Here is a 15,484-nt window from a genome sequence, read left to right on the forward strand (position 1 = left end):
GGGTGAGAGACCAAAAATGCTGAGGAGAAAATTCATGATGTTTTAAAGGGTTATTTTAACCATGGTTCATCATCTAACTAAACTACTTTCTTTGCAAAGAAACAGAAGCTTCCAGATAAGACACAATAAGCAGAAATTTTAAAACTGAAAGTTCAGGATCTCACTAGATGAGTAACTAAGCCAATTTCCTTCTTGAAACCAAAATCCCATGTGTGCTAGGCCCTCTGCATAAATTTCTGAAGAGGTATCAGTGACTACTGAGAATTCACCATACCTAAGGAGGTCGAGCCAATGTTAGTGTAAATACGGGGGAAGTGTTAAGTGAAATGCCTCAAGTTTATGGTGCGTACGGATGTGTGATACTGTTTTTTAGGGAATTTAATTTAGTAATGCCAATAACGTCTTACAGATTCTGTTGTTTTAATGAGACTTATTGTGGGGGAAGTGAAAAGATTTTTAGCTTGTGTTTTGAGATCTACCATTACAAAAGAGGCTAGACAACCTCTGAAGTATCTACTGTTTCTAGTTCTAATAGTAAACTAGTTTTGACAAAGCCTGAGATTTTTTAATACTTGCTTGAAAACTTGGCTTGTGTTTGGGTGAATTCCATAAATTCAGTCTACTGTGATACTGAGGAGAGCGTGTATATTTTGAATTGTTACAAAACAGTTGCTCAGCCTGACCCATGCGGTGCAGGAATTCAGCTTTTAGTTCATCCGTATCTTTCTGCTTGAAAAGCAGCATTAATTTTGGGGAGTGTTCTGGCAAAAGCAGTCTGAATCATAACAAAGTGTTTTAAGAACTTTGATTATTTTCCTCTGTAATTGACTGCAGCTGTCTATATGCTATTTCTGAAGTGTCCTTGATTTCACCTGAGACCAATGAGCTTGGGAAAGCTATATTTAAAGTAGCAGCAGCATCTAGATTGCCCTTCAGAATTTGGCCTGGTTTATCAAGCTGCTGTCTCGTACACCCTGTTTCTTTGGTCTTGATTCTTAATTGGCATGGGAGAAAGAACTAGTTGGTGTGCAGAGCTTTGAATTCTTCAGAAACAGTATGTTGCTAGAATTTCAGAATATCTTATGGAAGTGCAGCTTGTTTTTTGGATCTAGACCGAATCCAAAGTTATTGATGTCTTACCAATCACTTACGCATAAGGGTAACTGAATCCTGAGCCCAGTAGTTCAGAGGCCATCAACAGTCCTGCAGACTTAGTTTCCTGACACCATTATTGGCTTGAATGAAGACAGACTTCTGCAAGAAGAATAGTTATGTAAGGGGTTACGTATGCAAATATTGAAATTGGGTGATCATAGGACACGCTTCCCTTGAGGTTTCAAGAACATTATATTTTTTCAAGACGAACGTTGGGCTTTTTGAGCCCTCAAGTCCTCCTTGCTGTTTCCTGCCCCTTCTGACAGTTTGTTCACCTTGCTGCTTTGGCCGTTTCTCACCGGTGGGCAGGTTAACCTCCTTTATTTAAAAATTATGTTCTAGAAAGGCGTTATGGGTAACGTACCTGGCTTTGCTCTGTGCGTGTGTGTATTTGTTGCAAGTTTCCATTCTTTGTGAGTGATAGCCAGTATATAAAACTTAATTTCTTGTTAGTCAGAAGGAAGTATTTTACTCTTCAGCAGCTGCTTGAGGTAACTGTGTTCTTTCAGTGACACTATTTAAATTTCAAAAATGTCTTTCCATGAAAAGATTCCTGTGGGAATAGCGTGTTATTTAATATTATCTAAAATCAGATGTCCTGACTGAATCTTGGCTCATGTTTCCACAGAAGTGCAGGCAAAATAAGTTGCCTGCCTGCATGGTACTCTCGGGTTCCTCTCCAGTACCAGCAGTGCTGTCTGTTCTTATGCAGTGACGTGGAATTAACTTTTCTCCCCCTTTCTCATGGACACTGGAACGCTGATCTGCAGTGGAATTAAGAGCCTTTCCATGTCTTCTAAAATAATAGAGAACAAGCAGTTTGAGATAAATGCTTCCATGGCATTTTTTTAACATCTCTTTGGTCCCCATGTTTAACCAGAAGTGGTTATAATTAACTTGAATTTGTAGTGTGTCATACAAAGGTGTCCTCCCTTACTTATAACTTGGTCATGATTAATTTGGTCTTGTACAATAAAAGGAAAAGAGGCAATGCCAAGGTAAATCTGCAACAAGGGATATTCCAGTTGAATAGAAGGAAGAAAATGCTTACAATGGGAATGCTTAAGGACTGGAATGGACGATTTGCCAGAGAGACTGGAATCTTCCTTTTTGGAGGTTGATGATCAGGGCTTTATCTAGTCAAGTTTTGACCAACTTTGAGATTACACTTACATGGAGGAGAGTATTGAATTCCAGAGCTTTACAACCTAAAGCTTTGAATGGTAGTTATGTAAAGATGAAGACTGCAGTAGTCTTTTTTAATGATAAAACTCCTTGTGGAATGCTGGAACTTTCCATATTTTTTTTCCTGATACAAGGGAGCCTAAGCTTCTACAACTAAATGGTGGTAAGTCTAAAGGTTAATGTCTACTCTTTCTGAACCTAAACTGCTTTGGTAGTCTTTAACAAAAATTCTTATTAGTTTCATTTTCGAACTTAAGTAAGCTAGCTTTGAGATGTTTAGCTGGGAATAACGTGTTTTTTTTCCAAATTCAATCTGCTCATTTACTGATACAATGTGCAACTTCTCCTTGTAGCTAAAAAACGTGACATCTATGACAGATATGGAAAAGAAGGCTTAATAAATGGAGGTGGAGGTATGTTGATAACTGCCAGTCTTTTTCTCTTTTCTCGTGGAAAGCCATTTTCTGCAGCTTTCTAAGATAGGAATCTGGAAATGCCAGATCACTAAGGCCTAAAATGTAATATTTTAAAAATTGAATTTAGAATTGTTTTACAGTTTTTCTAGTTATAAAAGATATTGCTGATATCTGGAAACAGAAAATAGAAGTAATTATTAAAAAGTATTGTGTAATCAACTTGAGGGATACCTGATAGAGGAATTTTAGAAAGTTTAGTGTGTATTTGTTTTTTAAATAATTCAAAAACCATATTAGCCTGAACTTTCTTGTCAGTGCAAATTTGTGAGGGTAATTGATTTTTTTTTTGCAGGTGGAAGTCATCATGATAATCCATTTGAATTTGGATTTACATTCCGTAACCCAGAGGATGTCTTCAGGGAGTTTTTTGGTGGAAGGGACCCTTTTTCGTTTGACTTCTTCGGTAAGTAGTTTACTGATTTTAGTTATGTTTGTCTGAAGTGTAGCTAAAACTTCGCTCTTAGAAAACAAACATAGCTAATACGGCTTTATGAGAAGTAGCTCTACAAACTGGTGGTAAACAATTACTATTTTATATAATAATGTTTATTACAGTCCACTTTCTTCTTAGCTGGTTTGGTAGTACAGAATAGGTTTGGCTTGCCAGTTCATGTTTTGTCAGAAGGTGTGGTTTAAGAAACCATGAAATTATGGCGTCTGTCTCTATAGGCTGGAAGGAAATAACATTGGGCAGAAAAAGTATACACTGGAATACTCTCTGACTTAATCTGCTGAATTTGACCTCTTTTGGTCTGTAAATATTTAATGTAGTTTTGAGAGCTGCTGGACTGGGTAGGTTAACATTGAGAGCTATGTTGTAACAGTTAATGTGAAATGGTATACCACGAATCATTTTCTGGTATCAAAATAAAAACAGCTGCATACGTAATCTAGATAGTCTTCCAAATTTTACATCACATGTCTGCTTGGGGGACGGAGCACCTAAAGGTACAGATAACTTAAATAGCTCTTGAAGTCTACATGCTTCATTTAGTTAAAGGAAGCAATATGTGATGAAGTTGTCAGTGACCTTTTTACCATATTGCTGACACTCTTTTGGCTTTGTGATTTTGCTTGCTCAAGTGTGTGAGGGCTTTTTCACAAGTGGTAGAGTTCTCTTTCAATATCTCAGTGCATGTTTATAGGTCAGCATTTTATGCAGCAAAAGAGGAATACATCCTGTGTTCAGTATTTACTTAAAAGCTAAAATGGCTAATTCAGCTCAAATTTTAGTTATATATTTCTTTAGGTTACTCCTCAGTGATTGTCATTTGGTTGGTTGATGGCTATAATGAAAGATTAGAAAAGGGTTTGAGAGGCTAGAGGTTTAATGCAGTAGGAGGTTAGTTGATGAGTTAGATGGCTAGCTAGAAGAAGAGTCTGACTGGGGATAAGCAGCAGATCTGAAGTGATTAGAGGAAGAATCCAATGGGAAATGAGCAGAAGTAAAGGATGGATTGGGAGAAGCATCTAGTAAAAAAAAAAAAAATACTGAGTGAGGTGAGGGCTTGAACTGGGAAGATAAAACTCCTTCACTGTTTCCACAGTAGAAGAATAGTAAAAGAGGTTTTCCATTTAAGATGAGATGAGTGATCTCAGTGCTGGTTAGCCTGCTCTTGGAATACTGTGTCCAGTTCTGGGCTCCCCAATATAGGAGGGATGAAGCTACTGGAAGGAGTCCAGTGAAAGGCCGTGAAGGTGATGAAGAGACTGGAGCATCTCTGATATGAGGAAAGGTCTGAGAGAGCTGGCATTGTTTATCATAAAAAGGCTTGGAGTTGGGTCTCGTCAGTTTCTAAATGTCTGTAGAAAGTGTATAAAGAAGGTGGAGCCGGATTGGTGCCCACTGACACGCCAAGAGCCAAGGGGCACAGACTCGGGAGGTTCCCTGTGAACATGAAGAAATGAGTGTGATCGTCAGTGTGCTGGAGCACCAGCACGGGTTGCTCAGGGAGGTGGTGGAGTCTCCTCCTTGGAGATCTTCAGAAGCTACCTGGATGTGGTCCTGGGTACCCTGCTCTGGGTGGCCCTGCTTGGAGATGACCTTCTGTCAGACATTCTGACTAATTCTGTTAACTGAAAGGTCCCTTCAGACTTTCTTCAAATGTAAATATATAATACTCTGAAGGCAGCTGGAAACACTTCCAAATGGAGTAAAGTTAAGTTAACGCATAGCCTTTGCTGTGTGTTGCGCTGGAATTAGCTCAGCCAAAGTTTCTCTTCCTTGCTTTGCAGGCGAATACGTTGCAAAAGTAAGTGTGCCTGAAGGCTAGTGCTCTTCTGAACCTGAGCTGATAATTTAACAGCAGGTCAGCTCTCAGCTCAGGCATGTGGGCTTGTTTTCTGTGACACTGTTACAGCAGAGTCTGCGTTTTCCTACTGGGCAATTTCAGTGATAGTTTTCAGTCTCTTTGAGGAATGGATGTGTTGTAATCCTTGTAATTGGAAGAAGGGAAAAGGGGCTGTTCCCTCTGTGGTACTACTTTTTGTATGGCGTAGTACTGCCTTGGAACGTGAATGTCTGGTTAATTGGTGTTCAGTCTTCCATACCATATAGCTGTTCTGTTCTTGAACTGTCCTTTGACATTAGAACTGTTGACCCCTAATTATAGGGATTGATTTCTCATTTTAGTAAGTTTTGTACTTATCCAAATTGAATAGGGTACAGTTTATGGTGCTTGCTTTGATTTGTTTTATTTGTGTTCCACGTAGTGTTTAATTTGTATTTTGGTCGTAAACTTTTCAAGGAGATTCTTCTGCTTTATCTTTACAGTTCACAGTGAGGCAAGGTTCCCAATGTTACCGCTGACAGCGGAGGTGTATTCATTAATTTAAAGATGGCTCCTCCAAGCTTTGTGAAGAACAATACTGAATGTGTTTGGGTGTAGGCAAAAACACTTGACTGTGATTCTGGGCTATTAAAGAACTGATTTAATTTGGATTTAGAGGCTTCTCAGGTTATCAATTGAAGAACAGATTATGTATTGGAAGGGATTTTCAGTGAGGAATTGCACTGAAAGGAATAATGGCATCCTAGGAGCACAGAAGTGACCTAAGAACCTATATAGTGGTTCAAACAACTCCTGAAGTAGTTAAGTCACCTTTTGTATACAGTGAGCTTCATACGGGCATGTGGTAACACTTCAGATGGTCTAGAGTATCTGAGATGCCGGCTAACTTCCGTATGGTCTGGAAAATACAGCCCAGGACCTACAGCACGTCACTGTCCTTCAGAGAGCAGTAACTAGGCAGGATATTTCAGGGCATGTCAAATGGCATCAGATGCCTTTGTGTCTAATCGACTGAATTCAACAAGGAACCATGTTTTGTTTTATTTTTTTTTTCCATGGTCAAATGTGTTAAGCTGCTCCAGATGGATGTCCAGTCTGGACTTTGATGGCTGAGAGAAGTCTGTCTCTTTTGACATGGATAATAATCTTAACAGCTGTAATGTGCTTAAACACTCTAGTTTTCTCAGTATACCTTCTAGAATGGTATTTAATAAACGTTCTGCATTTGTTGTCTGGTAACTAGAATTCGTGATGTATTTTAATATCAACTTACTACCAGATGATGCATATAAACCTATGTCATCTGTGGAATTTTTTGTTGGGTGTTATACTTACCTGGTAAAGTGATATTCAAAACTCTATAATTGTAGAATTGTAGAATATCCTGAGTTGGAAGGGACCCACAAGGATGTTGTCACCCAGTCTAACTCCTGGTTCCACACAGCAACACCTAAAAATCAGACCCTTTGTCTGAGAGTGTTTTCCAAATGCTTTTTGAACTCCGGCAGGCTCAGTGTCATGACCGCTGCCCTGGGGAGCCTGGGGAATAATGTTGGAAACCATAGGTAGAGTTAAACTTCTATATATGGCTAACTAGATATCTGTTTTTCACAGAGGAACTCAAGGAGCTAGCTATATGGTATGTGGTTTGGTTCCATCAAACAACAGAATTACTGCAGAGTAGCTACTGTAATACTGACTACAGAAAGCAGTACACGAGTTCCGGAAAAGTACAGAGTTACCTTAAGTATATAGGCTAAAGACTTCACCTGACAGGAAAGTCTGTGTGCAGTAATCATTGTAAAATTATTTTATGTGATCTGTGTTTCAGGACATTGTTTCAGAAGCAGGATAGGGTAGCTTCATCAACCTTTTCATCTCAAGGACTGAAAGTGACTGTTCAGTAGTCAGAGCCAAGGGAGGGTAGACGTTTCAGCTTCAGTTACCTCCAAATGACATGTTCAAATGACGAATGTGAAAGCCTGTTTTTGACATTTAGATACAATCTAGCTAGGGCAAGGGTTGTATTTAACAGTCACGTTGTGGTTTTAATCCATACGTAATCCCATTTTGTGATAATTATGATGATTAGATGTTCTAATGCAAAATACATTTGTTAGTCAAATTGATTCCTAAAACTGAACAAGGAGGAGGCTTCAAACTAAAGCTATCTTGCACAATGTTTTCCTCTTTATAATTGTGTTGACAGAAATGTGCAACTTTTGGTATTTAGAGATTCTCAAAGATTTGCATGTGCATTCATTGCTTTGGTATGAAAGTGCACAACTGTAGTTAAGCACCAGTCTTAGATCATAGTTATTCACTGAATGGTCCAGATCTTACAACCATTAATTTTTCTGAAATAACTTGGTAGCTTCAAAGGAAATGCTTACATTTCAGGAGTCATCTCAAACAGGATAGATGGAACCAATGCAGTGGCTCCATGAGTAGTGAAGCTACCACACAGCTGCTTCTGCTGCAGAGAAGGAGGCCTTGCTCCAAATTCTTCCATGCATCTTAAAACCTGAATCTTTGACTAATGCCCCAGTAGATGCATTGAGGAGCTGGTTGATAGCTTGCTGGCCAAACAGGAGGTTTGTCCCAGGCGTGCCTTCTTTCCTCTACCTTTTGTTAATTGCATTTGTTGTGTGCATCTCTGAGCCAGTTCAACCTGGTAGTCCCCAAGATTGATTTATTTTCTTCTTGGATGGCTAGCAGGGTAAATTCGTCTTCGGAGGACAAATGCTGGACGTGGCACAAGGTGAGCAGGTCATACAGTGGTAGTGGAAGATTCCCCCACTTTTAAGGTGTGTCTGAACAGTTGGGCAGTGGCCTGATAAATGAAATGCTGTGTAGAGTTGAACTTGCCATTCCCTAACATCTATTTAATTATGGTATAGATGGAATTAAAAGGTGGTAATGTTTTGAATCTTCTTTTTTCTAGGAAATTACTAATCCAGGATCTCTGGTATATATCATTAGAAAGACTTTCAAATGCTATGACATTTCTACTAAGTAAAGTTTCCTAAATAACTGGGACAACCATCTGTTTGACATCTAATTTATGGAAGTGAGCAATTACAAAAGTCTGTATTCAAACACTATACAGATGAATCAACAGTGTTTGCAACATCTCAGTGTCTCTTTGGAGTAAGTGGCATCAACACAGCAGCTATAGCATCCTTTGTAGTTAAGGAAGAAAATATTTCCATGCAAAGCGCCTCTGGGTTTCTGCTGCTTGTGCAGCTCTGGTGATGTACTTCACTGTGTCTTGGGTATACTTCAGAGCTGTAGCGCCAGGTCCTGTGTGTATTCTGCAAATCTGTATCCGTGAAACTTTTTTCAAATAGGAGACAAGATAGAAACACCTACTCCAAGAATTTTCTTCAGCACGTCATGTAACTGTAGCCCTTTGCATAAGGGTGTTATTCAGACCCACATTTATTACGCTCAGTTCTGTTATGGTCCATAAAGTCAGTTACAGTGTGCCTTTGAGAGAGAGAATTCATGGCAGGCAGGCAGCCTGTTCTGTCTTGCTTGCTGAAACACTGCAGGCTGTAATAGCGAATGTAGTTCAGTTTGGCTGCTCCCTTATGTGGGGCCGAGCAGCCTTTCAACGTGACTCTGTTCAGCACGCTACAGTTACGGTGTCCTCCTCCCGCATCTGCAATACAAATTTTTCCTCAGTGTCACGCTTCAGTGGAGGCAATAGCATGGCTTTTACTGCAGAGAATAAAGGAAGGAGGGTTTGGTTGGGCAAGTCATCTAGTGAGTGGTGACTGAGCAGTGAGCCTGTCTTTACAGGGCAGTGTTCGTTTGCATACTGTACCTGTGAGATTATCGACGGCTCTGGCCGCAGCAGTTTGTACAGGTGAGAACTCTTGCTGACAGTGCACAATTTATCTCGACTCTTGAGTCTTCTGGAGGTGACAGATGGCACTGCACTGGGATGTGCTTAACCCTTTCATGAGGGGCAGCATGGTAGCAGTAGCACTGAAAGCATGTCCCTGTGCTCCTTTCAACCCTTGGGCACTTGTTCCTGCTGTTTGCCCACCAGTGCAGTTGCTTTTACAGTGGCACTGGAAACCATCGCAGAGAAGTGATTTGGCTGAACATCCTTTCATCAGGCAGTGCTCTGTTCAGCTGGTAGGAACCCCTCTGGTTGCCCAGGCAGCTGCCATGGTAGAAGAGGTAAGTGTCATGGTAGAAGTGACCGTCATAGGAAGTGTGGCACGTTTAGTTTATAGTGACTTTTGGTGATTTGAGCTAACGCCTTAGATTGATTTAATGAAATTGGTTAAATCAAACTGAATTGTGGGCTGCCTCAGATGTAGATTCTCAGGTTTTGCCTTCTGTAGTCCCTTCTTCCACCCTGTGGTGCTGTTCCTGTCCACTTTCTTTCAAATACAGCAGTCTCACCAGTACTGAGTCAGATTAGCTCATGGACGCAACAGAAAGCTAGCGATACAAACGTGTAGTGTTTTCTTTTGCATCAATGAATTAATGCAACTTGTCATGTGGTTCTGTGATCACAAGGCAGGAAAGAAAGACAAACAGGACCACATCTTGTGTTAGTATTCTGCGAGTGGATCATGCTGCTGAAAGTGAGAAAATCCTGTTTCTGTTACAGCTGAGAACTGAGGGTGGGAGGATCATGACCTACTTCATTTTGAACTGCAGTGAGATATTTAGTGGTGGTGGTTTTATTTGATTCGTTTTGAGGATAAATTCTTTCCCATGACTACAGAAAATTAAGGTAGGATTCTGTTGTACACAGTGAGTTGGTGTAATGTTTTACCCAGGGGAATAGGGCAGTTGATGGGTTTGAATTAGCACAAAAATTTTTCTGATGTAAGTAGATTCTTTTGGGAACATGTTACCTCTAAGAAACCCACCTGAAAGTTGTGACACTAATGTACAGTCTTGTGTTGCTGGGGTTTTTGTGTTCCTAGCTTCATGTTAATTTGGCTTCTGCAACTGCCAACTGGTAGATCTTCCTACCAGATAACAAGAGTCCTGAAGTCCTTCATTGTGTCTCGTTTTTCATAAGTTTTTGTGAGTTCTTTGCTGAAGCATTTGCGTTTTTCCCCCAAAAATCTCCATGTCATCTCATGTTGTTGATCCAGTACAAGCCTGTCCTGCTGGCTTCCTCAAAATCTCTCACCTTCTGGTCCCTCTTGATCCTTGCTGTGGCATCAACTTGATGGTGCCGCAAGTTTTGTGTCAGAAGTGTGCTGCAACATTTCTTTTGAAATGGAATCTGATGTTCTGTCCTCTCATAAGCTTCTGGTAATACCCGGATTAAAATAAACTGTGGATTATCTCCAGACAGTGTTCAGTTAGACTCTAAGGTGACCCTGGCACAGTATTTTGGTTTTATGATGCTTTTCCGTTGTGTAGTATTTATCTAGTAGTTTCCATTTTAAGAAAGGCCTTATTTTTTTCTGCTTAGTTTTGTTGATTTTATATGCATATAACATCCAATAAGAAAATCGTATGGATTGTAAATTGCACCAAAATGACTATTGTAAGAGAAGTCATTTAAAAAAAGGGGGCAATATTGTGGTATTCACTTCATTTGAACCAGGTTAGAAAAGCTAGCTATGCACAAAGGTTGTCGTGCATAGAAAGGTTCTGCTAAATCACAAAAATAGACCTACCAGGCTGAAATGTTACTGTTTTCCTGAGTGGTACTATTTGTCATCTTGATTTATTGTCTAAAAGCATAAACAGTGCCTGCATGATTGAAGCCACTATATTTACATGCGTTTGGTAGCGGATACAACAAATGATGCTGCATTTTGAATGGAGAAGCCTCCTGCTGTCCTCTCTCCACAGTGTTCATAGTATTTTTTTTCTTCATGCTGTACCTGAATGGCTGGTAACATAGTCATCAGGGGAGGGAATATTCCCCCAGGAAAGCAATCTTCTTGCCTCCAAATAATCTATCTTGCTGAGGATTCAGCAGTCAGTTGCAGGGGAGTGGTTTAACTATCTTATTTACTGGGGAGAACTACTGGAAGAGCATTGGAGGATCATGATCCAGACTGCAAACAGAAATCACCCGAGGCTAGAAGTAGAGTACCGATTTCTTTCTTTGGTACGTAGGGTTGCCAAAGGCTAATATGGCATGCCCAAGTCTAGGTTAGGTTTTCATGTAGCTAGGAGTAGGCAATAATCAGTTTAGAGCTGGGCTGACAGCAGGGATCTCGGGGGGGGGTTCTGTTATCTCCCATAAAAACCTGCATTTTTGCTGCTGTTATGCAGAAGAGAGTTTCACATGCAGAACAGGCTGCTATGCTGGGGGAGATAAGAAACTCCAAGTTCACGTGGTAGGTTGTTTTGTTTTTATTCAAACTCCAGGTAACAAGAAAAATTGGGCTATAAATAGAAAGCCTAACAGTGGGAGTAATATAATATAGATCGTTTGTACACGTGAGTGAATGACCTTCATAACTAGCTTCTGAGTCACTCTAGCGAAAATAAATTGGACTACAAAACAATTAACTGCAGTGTTTTTACTTGCTAACTGATAAGTTAGTTTGAAAAATACCACAATTTTTTCCCAAACAAGTACTGTGACAATTTAAAGAAAATGCTGATTTTGGTTATAGGTTCCCTTATTTCTATGCCCAGGAGTCTTGTTTTATTTCTAATCTTTTAAATATCATAACGGGTCATCTTTGTATTAAAGAAAACTTGTTCTAAAATAAAAAATAGCATAACAGCCTGAGGAACAACAACAAAAAAAAACTTACCACTTGCTTGTCTGCTCTATGTAAGATAAAAATTTGGTCCTGCCTTGTCAGTAACTGTGGAAGCTAGGGGAAAGATAGGGCTATTTTGGTTGTTCCTGGCATTTTATATCTTTGCTGGTGGGAGTATGTGTTTGGACTTCAGGGGCTGTATTTGTTCAGCATGAATACATCGTGACACTTTGTTTCTGTTAAGTAATCATGTTTAAACCAGATGGTAACTGATATCTTTTTATTATCAGATTGTTTTGGTAATGTCACTGCTGCATTGACTGGGTGACAGCATAAATGAGCTTAGATTTTTGAAGTGATACCGGAGCTGGATTAAGTATTGAGTTTATGAACTCTTCTTTAACAATTTGAAAATATCAGAACAGTCAAACAGTTACAAGAATCTTGTGTTGCGTTCATACTTCTATTGCTGCTGTCACCAGTTTCTGCATTTCCCAGTAAGAGCTTAGTCTGAGCAGTATTTAAAACTTTTACCTTCCAATATTGAGCGCCCACCTGTAAAACTTGGTAAAATTGTTGGTACTGTACAATACTCATCCTGGTAGAGTTCTGATTCTGATTGAGAGAGTGGTTGTAGTAATCAAACTCTTCTGAATTTAACATAACAGGTACTTGATAAAAAGTAATAATTACATGATTGAAATTGTATGTTGCTCTTTGTTTTAAGAGCATTAGTAAAAAGCATTTTTCAGGCAATCCTAGTAATACCTATTTTTTTAGGAAAATTTGATTGCCCTTAAGTAAATAGGGAAGTTCTTGTATAGGTGTCTGTCTATATACGTATGTGTGTGTGTGTGTAAGTGTATATAAACAAAGATACAGAGATACAGCTTGGTAGGGCCTGAATGGTTCTTTGTAGGTTTATGAACGGTGTCCCGTAATTACTACCTAAATGTGCCTCAGAACAAGTGCTTGAAGTGCCTAATGTGGCAAGTGCTAAAATAAACACGTAGAATAGTTAAAGATTATGAGTCATCAGTCAGTCCTTGGCTGTTCTTTTTATATTTCATTTATTGATAGAACCTATCTGGAAGTTACTTTTTAGAGACACCATTGGGGTGGTCTGCAGTAAATCTCGTAGGGCAATAAACTAGAAAGTGCATTTAAATGTGTGCAATATTCTAGGAATTGTTAAATTTAAATTTTGTTGTGTAGGGGTCGTGATTCTGCATCTGAAAAGTTCTAAATCTGTCAAATGCTAACTCAGTGGACGTATTTATCTTCAAATAAATGCTGATTTCATTTCTTCTGTCATACTTTGTTATGCTATGTGGGCATCTGAAGTAAGTATACTATTGTCTTAACTCTTACCAATTGTACTGTGCTGAAAATGAAAGAGCATTTACATTAGGTTTACCAGATTTTGATTCTAAATAGTTAAAAATGATTAACCACTTTTTATAATTATTTGTAAATGTAAACATGAGTTAGAATTTAGTCCCAAAGGAGCCTTTTTAGAGGATTGTTCAGCTCAGTAGAATCAAATATTTCAAAGGAAGAATCTCAACTATAACAGGATTTTTTTTTAATTGAAGAAACTCGAATGTTTTAATACGGAATCACTCAGTGAGATTAACCTCTTAAATGTCTTGTGTTTTGTAGAAGATCCTTTTGAAGACTTTTTCGGGAGCAGGCGGGGTCCAAGGGGAAGCAGAAGCAGAGGCGGTGGATCGTTTTTCTCTGCTTTTGGTGGATTCCCTGGTTTTGGAAGTGCTTTTCCTTCATTTGACACAGGTAAATATCACAATACTTAACAGGGAATTTCCATTTTGGTTCACAAAGCATCTTGATGTAATAAGCCTTCTTGATGTAAAGCTGCCTTCATTTAATCAACTGTGAGGCCATTTTTTTGAATTTAGGATGCTCTCTGAAAAGTAAATGTAAGTAAAACCTTAGGTCTACCTGGAAAGCTCATGAAAAGTAAACAGTCCTCAAAGAGGTAGAATTGTTTGCGTTCTTAATTCTCGTGCTACAGTTTCTTTATGGCTTTAGAATTGTTTTTGAACTGCTTGAGTATTGGTGTGGTGGCTTTTAGGTAAGGTCTTGAAAAATCACTGGGGAAAACATGTGCTTTAAACCCACAGTAGTACTAAGTATGAGTTAGGGGTAGTTAACTTGAATGTTGAAGTCTCTGTGTCAGAGGTTGCTGAGACTTGCTGCTACTCAGCATTCTTTAAGTGTTAAAAGATCTTCAGTACTAGTTGGCACATTAGTGATACAAAACTTGTTTTGTCTGCTAACCCAAGGCATCCGGTCTTCTATGATAAAATGAAAAATCAGAATCTAAAGTTATTAGCTTTACCTTGAGCGGAAAGAATGGTATAATGGTTGAGTTCAGCTGACAGGCTTGAATGGCCTTCCTTTAAAGGAAGGGACAAACAGTTTTTGGGCAGTACTCAGTATTTGGAACTGTGGGTACATATGGGAAAAGGTGATAGCGCTGGAGTCACGTTTTTATTTTCATACCAGTGTTTAATGCCATCAGTCACTGATGTTGTGTTGATGCAGCCATCAAAGGGTGTTGTGAAGCTAGGATGTAGTCCCGGTGGCTGATAAATTTGAAGCTCACAGTCATGCAGAAATACGGTTTTGGTCAAATACTTCTCACGTTAACTTTTTCCACAATAGGTTTTACTTCGTTTGGTTCACTGGGACATGGAGGTCTCACTTCGTTCTCCTCCGCATCGTTTGGTGGCAGTGGGATGGGTAACTTCAAATCAGTATCAACCTCAACTAAAATAGTCAACGGCAGAAAAATTACTACAAAGAGGTAAGAAGGATACATTTCTATGAAACTATATAGAAATACATAGCTGAACATACATGCATATAAATATATATATACATAAATTATACATGTATTTGTATGTGTTTTTACTTTTTAATGATGTGGTCATAAGAAAATTTGGATTTGTGAGTTTTTTTAAGGCAGAAAAGTTGCTTTGGGCTTTGTAATTCTTCTTGGCATTGCTGAGTTACTTGCAGCTGTAGCATGGGAAAATAGAGAAGATAGTGTTTTTGTCTAAACTCCTAATAGTCCAGGAGGGTTTAACTGTGTAAAGCCAGCAGTGGGAACTGCCCTGATGAAAAATGATGGCAGCAACTTGTTTGCTGTTTGAAAGGGACTTGGCAGCGGCGGTCTTTGCGGGCTTTTAGAACCTTGCATCTTTTATCATGGTTTTTGACTACTGGCTACCAAGTCAGCTTGGGCTTCTTGAAGAGAAAAGTGTGCTTGGCTTCTGTTGGTCTTGAAGCTATTGACTGGGAATTGGGAAACTTGAGATACACGAAATAACTTTCCCTAACATCTGCTCTAGTGTACTTTCCCAGACAAGTATTTGAAGTTAAACTTCTGTGTAAAAATTAATTTTGTTTCATCTGTTAAGTGAACTAAGTAACTGAAACCCACTTTGGAGGAAACTTTTTCCTATTTATTGGAAAGGGAATTTTCAGGTACTGTACGTAGACTACCCATATGTGATGGAGAAACCAATGCATTTGGGAATTTATGGAGTAACTTTGAGTAACACTCTGCTTTGGACAGGAAGCCTTTCTCCCTGTTTTTGATAAGGGTGTGTTCTCTTCACAAAGTCTGATTATCAGAGAAGTT

General features: G+C 39.1%; 1 protein-coding gene across 9 annotated transcripts in view; it reads left to right on the forward strand.

Annotated features, from left to right (window-relative positions):
- The window catches only part of DNAJB6 (DnaJ heat shock protein family (Hsp40) member B6), a 67,490-nt gene that overhangs the window by 11,371 nt on the left and 40,635 nt on the right, over nt 1-15,484 (forward strand). For all 9 annotated transcript variants that reach the window (XM_040545972.1, XM_040545973.1, XM_040545967.1 and 6 more), the window contains 4 exons: nt 2,694-2,753; nt 3,109-3,219; nt 13,477-13,608; nt 14,503-14,644. In XM_040545972.1, the coding sequence (XP_040401906.1) occupies nt 2,694-2,753; nt 3,109-3,219; nt 13,477-13,608; nt 14,503-14,644 (445 nt within the window). The remainder of the gene's footprint in view (nt 1-2,693; nt 2,754-3,108; nt 3,220-13,476; nt 13,609-14,502; nt 14,645-15,484) is intronic.

The sequence above is a fragment of the Cygnus olor genome, chromosome 2 (genome assembly GCF_009769625.2).
Source record: "Cygnus olor isolate bCygOlo1 chromosome 2, bCygOlo1.pri.v2, whole genome shotgun sequence".
Taxonomy (NCBI): Eukaryota; Metazoa; Chordata; class Aves; order Anseriformes; family Anatidae; genus Cygnus; species Cygnus olor.